Raw genomic sequence first — 18,415 nt, forward strand, 5'->3', positions numbered from 1 at the left:
AGTTTTTTACCTTGGTTCTATTATACATTAAAGATACCAAGAAATTATAAACTGGGTTTTAATCCTTTACCCAAGTAAGCAAAACAATGTTTTACATGTTACTGATTTTTTTAATGTTTTACACGTGAAACTGGTCTGGGTAGTGACTCTCCCCATTATGCATAGAATTTCACATCCTAAATGGTGTGTGTGTGCTTTACATTATGGGATACATACTAAGTCAAGTGATGTGAAGTCATTAGCCTCTATATACAAGTAGCTCAGATGTGAATATATTTCACGTGCAAAACATTGTTTTGCTTCCTTGGGTAAAGGATTAAAACCTAGTATATAATTTTTGTATCCTTAATGCATAATAGAACCAAGGCAAAAAAATTTCAGCATCACCTTTTGGCTACTTGTATATGAGATATATAAAAAAAAAAAAAAAAAAATCAGCTAACGCCTTTTTATTCCCGTATACGGGAGTAGGCGAGGCCATTTAGCCCTATCTAACTTTTGGAGACTGAGTGGGCAGTTCAATCTCCACTGGTACCCAATCAGAGACAGATGGCCGAAGGCTATCACTAATTAAGCGGTACGCAGTGAAGAGAGACGGCTCAAATGTGCCGCCATCTCGTAATCCCTAACCCTAACACAATATATTTAATGTCTGAAATAATGTGGGTTCTACGGTCGATTTTCTTGAGTTTACAGGACGAAAAACCTGAGTTTCCGGGAGGAAAAACCCTGCTTGCCCGTGCCAGAGATCAACTAACTCGGGAACCGGTCGAAAAAAGGCTTAGAAAAATTTCCTCTACTCACCGACTAGACTCGAAACCAAGTCTTCCTTCGTGCGGCCAAGCGCGGCGGTGTGCAAACACCACATCCGCTGAGCTACACAGGCTTATGAGAGATATATATGGTTAGATAATATAAATGAGCTATTATCAGGTCTCTTTTGAGACCAGATGAAGGTTCCTCACATTATTGAATGGGAATTTAAACCGAAGTCTTTCCAACCAAAGGGCTTTGTCTGTACTGACTGAGCTATGTAGACTTTCCTATAAAAATATTTCCTGCCGCCATTTATTGCATGCTAGAATGGAATCTAGAGAGGACTTCAGTGACTGAAAGAGATGTGATTGTTGGAGTTATGCTGGCAGGTGCATCTGTGACTAAAACAGCTGAAATTGCACACGTTAGTTGATAAACAGTCTCTCTAAGGTTATGTCAGCATGGCAGTCGACAGGACAAACATTAGTGATATGCAATAGTGGATGAAAGTGCTTACTGCAAGAGAGAGACGTTCGAGCATTAGTGCACTGTATCACGAAAAATAGGTGGGTTACTGTTGAGCAGTTGTGTGAAAACTTCTACACTGGTCACAAGAAAGCCATTTCAACAAAACTCTGAGAACTACACAGAGTTGGATATCATGGTTGGATTGCCTTACACAAGTCTGATCACTCCTGTCAATGTATATCATTGCATCCAATGGTGCATAAATCACAGGCAGTGGACTACACAACAGTGGAGGGATGTAATATTGTCCAATAAATATAGTCATACTTTTTGCTGCAAATGGATGAATAGTGTGTGGCATCAGTCGAAAGAAGCTTACCAGCCAGAATGCGTATTTACAACTGTGAAAGGTTTTGGTGGTTTTGTAATGGTCTGGGGCGCATTCTCATGGCATGGTTTGGGTCCACTTGTTGTATTGGAAGGCAAAGTGGATGCTGTATGTTATCTTTCAATCATAAGTGATCATCTTCATCCCATGTTTGACACACTTTTGTCCTGTGCAACCAGCCACTTTTCAACAGGATAATGCTCCCATTCATGCGCAGATGTGATTCATGGAACATGGCCATCATATAGAACATTTATGGGACATTTTGGAACAAGCTCTCAGGCAATGTTTACCACCTCCAAAGAACAAGGTAAATCGATCCAGTTTCTGTTGGAGATGAATGGTGTAAAATTCCTCCTGCTGCTGAGCTTCTAAGCACTGATAGAGGGAAAAACATTAAAAACAAAATCAACTTTGGGGAAAATATAATTTGTTACCTTAGTTTTTGTTCCTAGAATGGACTTTTATATATGCACATTCTTCTGATTTTTCTTAAAGTTAAAAAAAAAAAAATTGGTTAGAAAGTTATTTCATATTACCTTATTTGTTTGTAAAATTTTTATATGGTTTTTGGAGTGAAGTTGCATTTTAAAATTTAACTAACTAATTTATGACTAAATATGCACGTAACCACAGTAATAAGATTTTTTAATAAGTAAATATTTTGTCCTAAGTATCATAGGACATTGCCAGTACAGTTAATTCAAACAGTACTAGGAATCACATAGAGTTAGGGTGCATGCTTACAATGGAATCTCTCTATGCGTGCAATAGCGTGTTATAGAATTAAATTAAAATATATCCTGGAGAGAGAGAGAGAGAGAGGGGAAAAAAATTACATTAAAATGAGATAACATATATAAATTATTTTACACAATTTAGGATGACAATTTCCCAGACTTTAGGGATAGTAAGCACATCATTACAGTTCAAATTGGATCTGTGACATAGTTCTTCATCTTTTTTCTCTCTCCAGATATATTTTAATTTAATTCTTTAACACGCTACTGCATGCATAGAGGATTCCATTCTAAGCATGTGCTCCAACTGTATGTGATTTCTAGTATTGTTTGAATTAACTGTACTGACAATGTCCTATGATACTTAGGACGAAATATTTACTTAATAAAAAATCTTATTACTGTAACGGTTATGTGTGTATGTTTAGTCATGAATGCTCCACAAGTTTCATTATACAGTAAACTAGATAATTTATAAAAACTTTCACTGGCAATGAAAGTTGATCAGCAGCTTTATCTTCAAGTGAAAAGATATTTGTGTTTGGTAATCTAGAAACTTAATTCTCTGTAGATCTAGGTTTGTGGATAGTTTGAATGGTTCCCGAGTTAGTTGATCTCTGGCATGGGCAAGTATTTTTTTTTTTTTTTTTTTTGCCTGTTTCTATGGTCAATTCAAGATAATTGACCATAGAACTCTCACTATTTCAGACAATAATATCATGTTAGGGACCATGAGATGGTGATACTCGTCAGTGATCTCTTTATCAGATGCCTCTTATAATTAGTGATAGTCTTGGGTCAGCTATAACCATGCTGTTAGCCTAGTGGCTTTGCGCTTCGCAACCATATGCCTTGGGAAGGAGTGTCCCAGGTTCGATTCCCGTTGTAGATGTGAGGAATTTGAGGATCTTCCTCAGGCATAGCCAAGTTAGCCGGTCTCGGGCACGGTCAGTAGGGACCAGCCCCATGAACATACGCCTCTACAGACAAAAATATATCCTCCCTCCCCAGCAGCAGACCAGACGACGGGTCGGTTGGGAGTAGTACTAACAAGAAGTCGCATCTAAAGTAACACGCGGACCCTGCATGGGAAGTGGGAATAACGCATAGTAGAAGTAGTCTTGGGTCAGCTATCTCTGATTAGCTGGTGGTGGAGATTGAACTGCCCACTCGGTCTCCAAAAGTTAGATAGGGCTAAAACAGCCTCTCCTACTCCCTATTATAGCAAAAGGCATTAGCTGATTGTTTTTAATAATTTAAATATTTTTCAAAAATGTCATTGGAAAATTTTTATATGGTTTTTGGAGTAAATTTAAGTTTCCAAAAATAAGTAGCTAATTTATAAAAACTTTCACAGGCAGTGTAAGTTGATCAGCAGCTTTATCTTGAAGTGAAAAAATATTGTGCTTGGTAATCTAGAAACTTAATTCTCTGCAGATCTAGGTTTGTGGATTCGGTAATCCTTTGCTAATGTACAGTCATGATTCTAACGTGATGTGTTAGTTTCTTGCATTATTTTTGATATTTCTCCCTTTTCTTTAAAAATATATCTCACATATCTTAGTAAGAGATATTGTGAACTTTTGGTTTTTCACTTGATATATATGTATATAAAGATGTCTAAGAATTGATACGAATAATAGTAATGTGTTTGGTTCTGTGTTTTCCTCTTAATAAATTAATATTTTAAAATTACAACAGAAATTTATTGAAATAATCTTTTAGTATATGAACTTAATTTCTATGCTGTACCTTTAAAGTTAATTATTTTTGGTAGGAATATTCTGAGGATAGCAACTCAGAACCAGACGTGGACCTGGAAAATCAATATTATAACTCAAAGGCCTTAAAAGAAGATGATCCTAAGGCAGCATTAGCTAGTTTTCAAAAGGTTTGCTATTTGTTTTAATTTTTGTTATAATATTACAAGATTCTAATATATCATTACTGTGCGACCATAGATGCGAGATTGCTTGACCCTTCTGTGCATATCAGAAGAAGGCGAATCCATTCTGATAATAGGGTAATCAATGCGGATGAGTGTTTATTTTTATACATTGGAAAATTAGCTTTTCTTTTATGAAAATTCTAGTTTTTAAATGATTTACACCAAACAGAAAATGCAGCTGTTTAACTCTGAGGCTTCTGTAGTGAAAATAAAAAGAGGCGTTAGACAAGGTTGTATCTTTTCACCAAATCTATTTAATATCTATAGTGAGACAGTAATGAAAAACAAAAAATAGGAATTAGTATCAATGGTATAAAATACAACAATCTTAGATATGCTGATGATACCATTCTAATAGCAGAAAACCAAAATAAATTAATCAAATTACTGCAGCTACTAATTGAAGAACGTAAAGAATTTGGATTAATATAAATGCAAAAAAGACCAAATTTATGAAAATCTCAAAAGAAAACAGATCCGAGCCAGATATATTCATAAACGATATGAAAATTGAACATACAACAGAATACAAATATTTAGGCACTTACTTTACTGCAGATGGAAAGCAAGATAAAGAAATAAAAATAAGAACAGCCATAGCTAAAGATGCCTTCTGGAAAAATAAAGATCTGCTCAGAAGTGGTGTGTGTATCGAGACCAAGAAAATTGATAAGAACATTAGTGTGGCCAGTTTTCACATATGGAAGTGAGATCTGGATATTCAAGAAGAGAGTAAGACAACAGATAATGGCCTTTGAAATGTGGTGCTATAGGAAAGCTCTGAAAATCTCATGGACAGAACATGTGACAAATACAGATGTCCTACAAAGAATGATAACACAGAGATCTTTATTACAGGAAATGATCCAGAGAAAGATGAGGTTCAGCAGGACAGAGGATACTAACAGTTTTAGAAGGAAAAATTATGGGAAAAAGATCAAGATGCAGAAAATGAAGGACATGGCTTGAAGATATAAGATCATGGACAGGATCACATGGCTATGCAGAAACAAAAAGGAAAGCCTCCAACAGAGAGTGCTGCACCCTCTCACCGAGGAAGCTACATGAAGAAGTTTTTAAAGTGGTAAATATTTTATTTGTACAACAGTTTGAAACTTTTACAATAAAGCATTTGATTTCATGTGTTGGTAACAAATTCGTACATTGCCTTATTCTTTTCTCCCCTTCAACATGAATTGATTCTTCTTGGCACATTGCCAGCTGAGGGTTTTGGATCTGTGGTTGGACAATAAACGATATTGTACTATAAGAGAGCTAAGATTGGCTGAATTGATGCTGACCGTGGAATGGTTGTAAATCTTAACATAATAAAGATAAACAGAAATTCCTGAGATTGCATTTATTTATTTATTTTTTTAGTAAAAAATTAACATACAGTTAACTTTTTAAGCACATAGTTTTATTGCTGAGAAGAGTCTCCATAACTTGCTTGGCAATGGCAGTGTTCTTTGATTAGAAAAATCTGGATTTGAAATCACATTCACTTTGAGAACTTTTGAAATAAAGGTGAGTCATTCTGACTCATATGAAGGTGGCATAATTTTGTCCTCCTGGAAACTTGTTTTTTTCTCTCTGCTTCTTCCACACTAATCCCAGTGTTAGAGTCATAGAAATTCTTATCAGCCAACACTGGAATCATCATATGGAAGATAAGAGATTAACTGTCCTATTGTAGTATAAAGTACAGCCATCTCCATTTCTGCATAATTTCTATTATGCAGAAATGGAGGTAGCTGCACTGAAGCTTCATAGATGTTACATGACTTTCAGCTCATGGTTATTTTTAAGAAACTTCATGATGGGCGTTCAAATTAAAATCTTCAATTTTTATTGTAGACTTATAACATTTTAGGATGTTTTCTTCTTGTTTAGAGCTTCACCCCCAGATGTCAGGTGCAAAGTAGAAGTAGTGTAGCAGCTTTAAACAATCACTGGTGGGAATGAATGTTCTTCTAAGCATAGCCTCCTTAGAATTATAATCTTAATAGCTGTCTTCTTTAACTAAGTTCCTTTTGTTGCTCTCATTCAGAATGATAAGTTCTTCATTGCTCATTCTTTTGTGATGCAAATTTAATTCATCCACGTTTTCTCCAATGTTAAACATGTTGGGACTTTTTTGCTTTAGCATCAGTTTTTATGATGTCTCTAATTTTAACAGCCTCAGGCTTCTATTACTTCCACATACTATTCATACACTTATGCAATTTCATTCCCTCTCTCCTTGTGGGGCACCTGTCTGTGGTGGAGTGGACCTCCTGGTGATGGTACTGGCTCTTTCCATTCTCCCTCTTTTTCTTTACTCTTCTTTACTCTACTTCTCCCAAATGTTTTTACTATCTTGTGTTCCAGACCACCATCCTGCTACCATGTTCATGGTGCAATCCGTGGACATCCTGAAATGGGATCTGGTAGTCTTGCACTACTTTGGTTTCAGCAAGAATGAGCAGTCCTGGATGGCCTTGTTAGGATCAATCAACTACTAGGCTTGCCTGCAAGGGTCAGTGGTATTGTTGCAATAAGTCTCCTACCCCATGGTACAGAGACAGGCCCAAGGCTTCCTGTGGTGCTGGTATAGTGTCTAGGATAACCCTGGCATTTCACTTCTAAGGACATTATATTGCTGGTTAGTGAGCATCCATGTGCGATTTTGTGGTGGGTGGGGGAACACTGATACTGAACAAAACAAAAAACCCTGGAGCACGAATTCTTCATTCTCAAATTTTTCAGAGTTCATCACAAGGCTCCAACCAAATACTGATATGGTAGATACATCTTTTGATATCAGAAATAACAAACAAAAGACATTTGACAACAGCATAAATGCCCTAGTTTTTCTCATTATCCATGCAACAATAAAATGCAATATGTAAAATTTTACCTATTTTTACTGTTACCTACATTTTACCTGACAGGATCTTCCAAAACAGTAAGAAACTACGTTCAGGTGATACCCTCGTGGAAACATCAAGTCAGCAACACTCAGAAAACTACTGAAAGCAGCATCAATGGGTGGAATACCAGTTTCATAAAACATTAGACACTTCGAGAGAAGTGATCATATCAGAAGGCAGTCTCTTTTTATATTCCAGATGAGGAAGGTTCAGAGCTTTAAGATTAGAGAGTGACATGTCTCATATGTAGGAATGGTTACGTGTTTCTGATCTGGAACATCATCCTTACTTTTGATTCATCTAATTCTTCAACATCTGTAAAAGTGGATACCTTGACTGCCCTATTAGGCTGTACATCCCTTATCCATTGAGATGCTTTAAATTTCAGAAATATTAGCATGCCTGAACTTACCTGTCTTGATTCTTCCACTTGTGCCTGATGTGGTAGTAAAGAGCATGATACTGAATCTTTCTCTGCAAAGAAAGCTAAATGTGCTAACTGTCAGGGAGATCATCCAGCCTACTCCTGTGCATATCAGAGGTGGAAGGATGAAAAAGAAATTCAAAAGATAAAAACAGAACAAAATATATCAGGATTCAAAGATGAAGCTAGCCATCACCACACCTATCCTGAAATCCTCTTATGCTGAGATGGTGTAATTTAAGAAAATATCAACAGGAACCCAAACTCTTGTTTATTCCACCATCTGATAATTTTGCCCTACCTGAACTTCATGATTGTGAGTGCTTCTCTGTGGAGCATGTCAGTCTCATGACTGCATTCTCACTGCTGAAACAGCTCCAAAAATTATCCCATTTGATGAGAACCCACTTGTCAAGAAAATTATGGAAAGCGTATAACTGAAAGATAGACCACTTCACACCCCCATAGAAAAATTGAATACTTCTGTATCCAACTGAATGTAAATCAAACTTACCAAATTATCAGTTCTCCTAAAAATGTCTAAAGGATGATGCATTAAACATTTTTCCAGAGTAAGAGATGGGCACTGGCCATCCATGTTTCTTGAAATCAATAGAGAAATATAAGTCTAACAAAGAAGGCCTGTGTAGCTCAACCGAAGTGGATTGCTTGGTTGCTCGAAATTACTTAGGTTCAAGTCTAGTCACCGACTGGAGAAACTTTTAGTAAGCCTATTTTCGACCAGTTCCTGAGTTAGTCGATCTCTGGCATGGGCAAACGGATGTTTTCTCCTGGTAACTCGGGTTTTTTGTTTCCTAAACTCGAGAAAATAGACCGTAGTACCCACATTTTAGACAGTAACCTATCCTGTTAGGGTTAGGTACCAAGAGATGGCAGCACTTATTTGCCAGCCTCTTCATTGGTGACTGCCTATAATTAGTGATAGACATGAGCCAGCTATTTCTGATTGGCTACCGGTGGAGATTGAACTGCCCATCCAGTCTCCAAAAAAAAAAAAGAAAAAAAAAAAGCTAGATTGGGTATAAAGGCCTCACCTACTCCCTATAAGCGAATAAAAGACATTAGTTGATTTGATTTTTGAAGTCTAACAAAAATAAGCCCTCAACCTCTTGGAATTCAGACGTCTTTAAAGCTAAAATAATAGGAAAAATTTTACAGTAGAACTGTCATTGCTTTCACCAAAATATTGACATCAAGATTGCTGAAATGCAAATCATTCTGTTTCTGTCTGCAGCTGTTCTTCACAAGGACAGGAGATGGTCCTACTCATGGTGGAATAACTATCTTAGTGGACAGTCATACTCCTTTCCATCATGCCCAGTTTAATACTGCTCTGGAATTAGTAGTGATTTGCATATCCATGTTATTTCTTGTTACAGTATGTCATTTATTTACCATTGGGTTATGAGTTAAATGAAAACAAGCTTAATAATCTTATATTGCAACTGCTTCAGTCCATACTTGTCATGGGTGACTTTAATGGACACAACACTGTGTGGTACTTCTAACATGAACAGATGATGTTGTATCATTGAGTAAAAGCTCTGCAATCATGACTTCTCCCTTCTCAATAATAGAGGCTGTACCTTCTTCAATATGCCTGCCTGCTTGTATTCTTCAATATAACTTAGTCTGCCTCCCTGCGATTTTTTACTACCTATGTGGGATGTTGAGAACTTACATGGAAACAATAATTTTCTTGTCATTTGCACTGTCTTCACAGGAACTGTGTTCTCCTACACAGATGCCCATGTGGGAAAAAAAAAAGAAAAAAGACCAGGATGGCTGGAGTACGTTTTCCCATCTTGCAGTACTCAAATGCAGAAGCAATCAGTCAAACATCTATCAGTGAAGTGTATCAGGTATTGTATTGTCCAGTCAGTAACAGTTGCATTTCCAAAACCATTATGTTGATTTTTTCCACTTTGTCCAAATCCTTGGTGAAACCCAGTGTGCCAAGCCAAAAAAGATCAAGACAGAGATAGAGAGAATGCGGAGTATATTTCGTAAATATCCTACCATGTCAAATCTAATAGTTTGAGAATATTCTTGATCCCAAGCACATTATGAGAGACTTCAGAGTCAAACACAATCTTGGATCCAATTTACATCATCACTTAGTCAAAAAACCATTGCAAAAAATTGTATGGGATAAAATCCAAAAAATGAAAGGTAGATATAGAATGCACCATTTGTCTACCTTGGAACATAATGGATGTGTTATAGCTGATCTTAAGGCTATTCCAGACACTTTGGGGTTATTCCATATACTAGTAAAATATCTCAGCAACATATCCACCTTGAATTTTTTAATATTGAAAGTGCATCAAGAGACACAGTTGCTAAACTTTTCTATCAATGGGCTAGAGCTGAATCAACCATTCTTAAAGGAGGAACTAAAAAGACTTCATTTACTGTCTCACCTCATTGCAGTAGGTCCTGATGACAAAACATCGTCCCTCATCTTCTGTCAATCTTCTTCTCTTAATATACGAGGGCGGTCTGAAAAGTTCTCGGCCTAACAATGAAGAATTTATAATTTCAAAATTATTTTTATTTTTCAACATAATCTTTCTTACAACTAATGCATTTATTCCAGCGCCATTATCCCGTCCCTGTAGTGGTTCTCAGTAAGATCTGCAAAATACCCCTCTACAGCTGCAATTACCTCTTGATTCGAAGTAAAACACTGACCAGCGAGGAAGAGTTTTAGTTTTGGGAAGAGAAAAGTCAGAAGGAGCCAAATCTGGCGAATAGGGTGGATGTTCCAATAATTCATAGTGCAGATCCCTTAATTTTCCCATTGCCAAAACACCTTTGTGGGCGGGTGCATTGTCCTGATGAAAGATGATTTTTTTTCTTCTGCAAACTGGGTCTTTTCTCACGAATTTTTTCGTCTAGTCTGGTTAAAAGATTGGAATGATATTCTCTGGTTATTGTTTTACCCCTTTTCAAGATAATTAATAAACAAAATGCCTTTAGCATTCCAAAACACCAATGCCATGACCTTTCCTACTGACGGAACCGACTTTGTCTTTGACGCTGAACAACCGGCTTCTGTCCACTGTTTTGACTGCTGTTTGGATTCCAGTGTGTAATGGTGAATCCAAGTCTCATCTATAGTCCCATTGATGCACAAAATCAGTTTTATTCTCGTTAAAACGCTCTATGCACTGTTCAGAGATTTTCATGCAAGTGCATTTTTGATCTGCTGTGAGCAAGTGTGGCACCCATCTTGGGCAAAGAGTTTTCATTTGCAATTCTTCATGCAAACTATATCCTACATGTTCTTTTGAAATGCCTGTAGTCTCAGAAATTTCATACACTTTGACTCGCTGGTCATCCAATACCATATCGTGCACTTGATCAGTGATTTCTCGTGTTACTTTTTGGCCGTCCTTCATGTGGATCATCTTCAAGGCTGGTATGGCCATGTTTAAACTCGGCAGCACATTTCTTAATTGTCAAAAAACGAAGGAGAAAAGTGCTCATAAACTTTTATGAACTTCAAATGAATTTCTTTTGGAGTTAAACCTTCTTTTACAAGGTTTATAACCACACGATACTCAATTTTATCCATTTCAAGGGATACAGACAACACTTTTGCTTCAGATTCTATCAAGTAGTTTGTTTTATAGCTGCATAAAACAAACTACTTGATAGAATGACTTGCAATTTCACATGGATGCTTATGACAGATGTACCAACTTGGAAAAAAAAAAAAAATTGCCGATAGTTGCTATCTTTGGTCGAGGCCGAGAATGTTTCAGACCTCCCTCATATAACAGAATACTTATGGAGAATTTTTCAGATTCTTGGCATAAGTCATTTGCCGTTGCCATTTCGAAACCAGAAAATGACGCAAAAAAAAAAAAGCAAACAGTTATCAACCTATTGCTCTGACCAGCCGTCTTTAAGACATTGAGAAGATGATTAATTCCAGACTATTCTGATATTTAGAAAACATCGATTTCTCTTGTACACAATCTGACTTTCGTAGGCATCATTCAATGTTGGACATTTGGTCCAAGAACTTGCATGGAAATTAACATCAGCTTCATTAAAACTTTTTAACAACGGGTTAACTACTGTATGAAGAGGTTGAACTTGAGGCATGAGTTTAGAATCCCAAAGACTGCTGTACTTTTTGATATGTTTATTTTTGTTTTCAAGAATTCTTTTTGAGCAGAGGCTTTGGAAATATGAAAAGAATGGTATAGAGTTTAGCTTTCAGAATTGCTAAGATCTCAGACTGTAATGATCTAATGTTCTTGGTAGCAGCAAGAACTATGTGCATAGAAGCAGTCTGTTCATATAGCCAAACAAAACTGGCACTCTTGTAAATATGGAGGCCTTTTTTCGATCGGTACTTGATTTTTAATTTGATACAATTCGGTAATATTCCATTATCCTGACATCTTTTGATATAGGTCACCCAATTTAATTGTTTTGGCAATTGAAGTTTCAACTTACCATATTGTTTTGCCTTGCATACTACATTTTCACCATGAATAATCAGTATCTGTGCATTAAGGCTTAAGTGCTAGGAGAAATTCATTAGAAGTTTAATTGAACAAAACAGCACTGAGGAAGGATTAAAAATAATATTTAATTCTTCCAATATTTCATCTCAGAGAGATATCATCATGGGGGGGGGTATAATATGAGACATGTTGCACACATGCAAAGGCAATACAAAACTAAGTAAAACCGTGGATGAAAGACTAGAGTCCAAACTAGGTAGGACAGTTCTGTGGGCACTTTTCAGCTGCCTAGGATGTAAACTGGGATCTTGAAGTATTAGTGTCTTCCATATTTTGGGAATGGAATTGTTTATCCATCCTCTCTCAGTTCCTGGTGTGTGTGTGTGTGTGTGTGTGTGTGTGTGTAGAGTTCCTTGTTCCTGCAAGTGGGCCTACAATGGATAGACAGGAAGAACTGCATGAAAAAAAAAAAAACATCTGAAGTCTCGAATATGGTCAAGGACTTGCTCCCTCTGTTGTTATACCTCATAAAGCATGTATGAGGTATAACAGTGGAGTTAGCAGGTCCTTTGACTTAAATTTTTTCAGTGTATTGTGTGGATCATATGAATTATTGAAAGTGAATAGTTCATGGGAAATAGAAGACAACGGTATGTAAGAATTTGCCAGAAATATCTGATGATTAGGTATATTGACCAGCGTGAAATGTTGAATGTGGATAAATTTAAATGAAGAAGCAAATGAGATGACTTAGCAGGTAGTGACTTGTGCTAAGTGGAATGTGTGCTAGAATGGAGATTTTAGAATGCAAGATGTTGATAGTCATATGAAGAGATGTGTGTGTGAAAGAAATAGGATAAGAAGAGTTTGGTTATGGAAATTTTGAGGCTTTGAAGAAAGCAACATAATACCATCTTGAGAGTTGGATAGGCTAGAAAAGCATTTAGCAAATAGCAGGAAAGGAGATGGATGAAACACGTGAAGAACAGGACAAAAAAACAAATGGACGGGATAGTGATATGTAGCGATGCTACAATCAGAGACATACTGGAAGAGCAAGAAACAAAAGTGTGTGTGTGTGTGTTTCCTGGGCATGAAGATTTGTAAAGCAATAGCATCGAACAGTTTGCTAAAGCAGTAAGTAAAATGAGTGGATGGCTTGATTGTGCTGCCAAAACAAATGTTTTGAAAGAAGAAAAGTATGAAATATTATGAGAAAGCATAACGAAACAAATGTTTTGAAAGGAGAAAAGTATGAAATATTATGAAATATTATATGAAAGAGTTGAGTGAGGCGAAAAGGAAAAGAGTAAAGATAATTGGTCTGTTGCCATGGTATGATAGGAATAACCTGAGGAGGAAGAGAATTTCAATTACAAATGAATCAGAAAGTAAATCTGCAGAAGAAAGTGTCCATGTAGATGTATGGATGACTTTGGTGGTTGTAAAGATTTATACATGCAAGATTGCATGTTCAAATGTTGGCATGAACAAATGTTGGTATCAACAGAAATTATTGTTCACTGAAAGAATAAATGTGACTTGTTGGTGAAAAGCTCAATATGTCTGGATGGGTGAAAGCATGGATTCCTGCATTAAATTAAGTGGCAAAAATTGTGAGCATAATGGCAAACAAAGTGAGAGAGAGAGAGAGAGAGAATGATAGTGTTAAGGATGACTGGCAAATGCAGGACTAGTTATGTCAGGAAAGAAAAGTGTTAACTGTGGAATTAGGAAGGGAAATATGGTTCAAGATTCAAGTCATTAGTCTGGTGGTACGTTGTCATGCATATATACTAATATTAGAGGAATCAGGAATAAAGATGGAGTTCTTAGCATTGGTAGGTCTAGTGAAAAGATTATAAGCAAGTCAAATGCCTTTGCAAAAATGTGCAATACTTGGTTTTGCCAGGGCATTTGATAGGCTTCTACATTGGAGATTGTTATATAAATTTAAAGGAGTGGATTTGTAAAAAATAAACTAGACTTAGATTGAGTGATTGACTGACAGGTATCAGAAGGTGATGTATGGTGGTGGTGCTGAGTTTGAAGAGGAAGATGATGAGTGATATACCTTAGATCATTGTTGTTTAACATGTATATTAATGAAATTGTGTAAGGTCTTTAATGTGATATTCAGTTATTTGTTAATGTTAAGTTAGGGAGAGTGATAAGTAATACAGCTGATACAGAATCCTTGCAGACTGATTTGAACAGAATGGTTACACGAACAAATGACAGCGAAGTCAGTTCTGTGCTATTTTTGGCTTTAAGAACAGGATTTCCAGGATATCTAACTCTTGGCACACCCAAAGTACTGATGTAAAATGACTTTACAACCTCTTTGTAGGTAGGATAGACAAAAAACAATAAATCCCAGTCTGGTTGGTTATAAATGTTTTCTTCCTTGTTGCTTTGTGTTATATGCTATCCAGTCATTTCTGACTTTTGGTAACTTTGTGGACATATGCTTTCTATCTCGCTCTCAGTTGTCTTGTTTCACTTCTCATCTTTTCTTTCAATACTTGTAATTTCATGTTGGTAAGTTCCGTTATTATATCCATCTAACTCTTGCTGTTTTCCCTTATTCCTCAGTTTGGACTTCTAATATGATGTTGATATATTGACGGTGTCTATCCATATCCTAGGTTTTCCTTTAGGTTTACCAATAATTTTACTATTGATTGTCTTCATGAGAATATTGTTGTTTTCCATATGATAAACATATCCTACCCACTGCAACTTTTTGAACTTGATTACACTGGATATTGTGGGTTTATAAAGTTAATGTAACTCATGTTGATTCTCCAGAGACCATTGTCTTTGTGTCTTTGAGACTGACTGCCATCTAGATGGTATGTAATATTTATTGCCTGAACATCACCAACACCTTTTTTATTGCAGATTCAAGTTGCTGATGCCCTATTTGTTCTCCAGATTAGATTTTTGACTTTTATTTTCTTCTCCCTCCTCTTCCTAATTGCAATGCAGTGCAAGTAATAACTTTCAAAAAATATGTCAGACATACAGTGGAGTCCACCAAAGATTTTTTCCATTTGGGAGTTAAGCAGTTCCATAGCCTGGATGCAATATAATAATACATGGTACTGATCCTGATGATGATAAATCAGGCTTCCTAGCCAACTGGCATATAATCCTTTTTGCTAGTTATCCTGTCTGATTGTACCTGGGATTCGAAGTATAGTGATATACAAGGAGGATACCATATAAACCATGGTATGCCCAGGAAACTAGTTTGCTCACCACAGGAGACATAAGTCAGTCAGATACACTGCATGCTTCTATTTTGCTTCACCACCACTGAAAAACTTGCGATCTGCTGGCATTACTGTTTGCTAGTAATTATAGTACTCATACACTCAGTAATAATACCTGTATGATTAATTGATTCATCTTGTCCATCCCATAAGGATGGGTAGAGTCCCCTAATGAGAGACTTACGATGGATTTAATGCAACCGGTTTGTCACTTCTTGCCGCATCCCCTAAGGTATTCATGACTGTAAATCCACGTGTGTTCTGGGGGATGAAAAACCCAAATTTCCGGGTGAAAAAAAACACCCTACCTCCATAATCCACCTTTCATTAAAAGAGACCAGATAAAGGTTCCTCACATTATGGATGGGAATCGAGCCAGGTCTTTCCATCCAAATGGCTTTGTCTACACTGATTGAGCTACAGAGGCTCCCAGTAAAAAACATCATAAATAATTATAATAACAGGTAACTTCGTGTGAGGAGGAAGAGGAAAGTTGGCATGACTTCTGGTAGTTGTGTTTTTGGTGCACTCCACCATTTCTGAGAAACAAATGCCAAATTTAGAATTCTTCTTTTCTCTTCTTATCTGGCTCAGAATTTCTGCCATCATTTTATTGATTTTATTTCATTGATGTCTGTTGCACTCTGCCTTAAATTGTTCTGATCTCTGAATTTTTATTCCTGAAAATTGATTTTCTGCTGTTCAGCTGCACAGACACTGAGAGCTAATCTTCCTTGTGTATTTTAAGTTCACAATTTCAACACTTCCCTTTTCTAATTCCACTGACCAAGCATGAAGTGATGTTAGAATATTTATAATAGCACTGACATAGTTCAAACCATTCACTTACCACCAGATAATGTTCACCATTGTTCTAACATTCTTGACATTTTCTTTATCATTTCTTTCAAGTATGCCATTGACATCAATTTTCCTCTGGCTAAAGATCTCATCTAAGCTTTCCTTTTTTGCAGAATGCTTTTCCACTGGTCAGATGACTGGTTACTCCCTGTCATGATCCAAATGCATGTGCTGAACAAATCACTTTTCTTTCCTTTAGTATTGATGTACAGTGAATGATACACAGTTAAAGATATGTGCATGCAGGTACTACGTGAGTAAGAAAGATTTTTTTTTAAAAAATCATTCTACCACACTAAAGGTTGCAGAACCTTATGGCATATTACTGCCATGTATAGGCAAATAGACAGGAATTTAGGGAGAAGAAAAGGCTAGAAGGGTGTAGATATTGGAGAATATATTAAGAGCAAGGCTAACCCCACAAAATTAGACAAATGGAAGAGGAAGAAGAGAAGCATGTTTGGTAAGTAGTTGATTTTTAAAATCATGATGAGCAACTACTGCTCATGTCTTAACACAGTTGTCTTCAACCTTTCAGACGGTGCAGGCTGCATTAAAAATTTCAATGACGCCTACGGGCCACTAAGCTATACTGCTGTATTTAGAATTGTAAGATGCTTTCCAGATTCACAAGTAACACTGTGCATTTGATACTTTACATAAAATCCTATAAAAATAAACAAACTCAGCTTAAAGAACGTAGGTAGGAGTCAGGTTCATGATAAGTAAATACAATCAATACTTGAAAAAAGATAATTTAATGAAGAAAACATTCATTTTTTACAATGTCAATGAGAAACTTGACAATGCTTTTCCTTGACCAGCTTGTCGATGTTGAAGTCACTATGCGCAGATTATTCTTGAGATGTTGGTCAGTAATCTAAGTTCTTGTTTTCGACTTCACATGCTTCATTCTGGAGAAGAACTGCTCACATAAGTATGTGCTTCCTAACAAAGCACACATCTTCAAAGCATGCCGGCAAAGATTAGGGAATGTGTCCATAGAAATGTAGTCTTTGTAAAATGTAAGCAAGTGCACATTGAATAATTTTTCTGTCAAAGAAGAGTTTTGGAGTTTATGCAGCTCGATTTGTACTGAGCCTGGCATTTCAGCAGAGTTGACACTGAATGACATTGAAAATAAATCTAAAGAGGACTATTGGTTACGAAAATCACTAAATCTCTCTTCGAACTCACTTCACAACACTGCTAATATTGTAGCGTATTCATCAAGAGACGAAGAGTTGGACTTAGCGAGAAGCTGAAAATGAGTTAAGTATTTTTTTGCACACTATGTTTGATTTGATCAAACATAGTGTGCACCAGTTGATCTTTGGATTGTAGCCGCATGTTTAGGTCATTCATATGCAACGAGATGTCGGTCACAATGGCAAAGTCTGTCATCTGCTTCGGATCATTGAATTCCGCAATCAGCTTCCCCTTGGTTTGCACGAACTGCTGTATTTCGCTCCTTAAGTCAAAGACTTTTAAGAACCTTCCCTCTGCTCAACCAATGCACATTGCCGTGATCCGCTCTCGCACTCTCGGGTCAAAAACTCTTGGAATTGACGATGATTCAATCCTCTTGCTTTAATAATGTTGACAACAGTCACAATAACTTTCATGACATTCTCAAATCCAATAGTTTTCGTCGACAAATTCTCCTGGTAGATTAAACAGTGGTGATGGACGAAATCTTTTTCTTCTAGTTCCGGTTCTTTCTGTAGCAACGCAACAAACCCTTCTTTCTTTCCCACCATAGCAGGGGCACCATCAGTTACACACCCTCCAGGTTGGTTAAGCTGAGGTCGAAACGCTGGACCTTTTCTTGGGGGCTTCAAGAATATCAGTCCTTTTGTCGTTCCCTTCATAGGTACGAGCACTAGCAGTTCTTCTGTCACAGTGAATTGTTGATCAATGCCACAGACAAAGATAGCCAGTTGTACTGTATCCTTCACATATGTGCTCTCATCTAAAGCAAGTTAATATGATGTAAATTCGGACGACCATTTTTTTAAAGTTCCTTCAATGTCATTGGCAAGTTCTTCGACACTTCATGCTACAGTTACCCCAGACAAACTCAGTTTTTTAAACACTTCCTTATTATTTGGGCACAGAATTTCCCCAGCAGTGAT

General features: G+C 36.7%; 1 protein-coding gene across 1 annotated transcript in view; it reads left to right on the forward strand.

Moving 5' to 3' along the window:
- The window catches only part of alien (COP9 signalosome complex subunit 2 alien), a 395,054-nt gene that overhangs the window by 33,727 nt on the left and 342,912 nt on the right, over positions 1-18,415 (forward strand). The window contains exon 2 of the mRNA XM_090406656.1: positions 4,130-4,243. Coding sequence (XP_090262782.1) covers positions 4,130-4,243 — 114 coding nt within the window. The remainder of the gene's footprint in view (positions 1-4,129; positions 4,244-18,415) is intronic.

Source organism: Typopeltis vanoorti, chromosome 16, assembly GCF_054136105.1.
Source record: "Typopeltis vanoorti isolate ZY-2024b chromosome 16, IOZ_Tvanoo_1.0, whole genome shotgun sequence".
Taxonomy (NCBI): domain Eukaryota; kingdom Metazoa; phylum Arthropoda; class Arachnida; order Uropygi; family Thelyphonidae; genus Typopeltis; species Typopeltis vanoorti.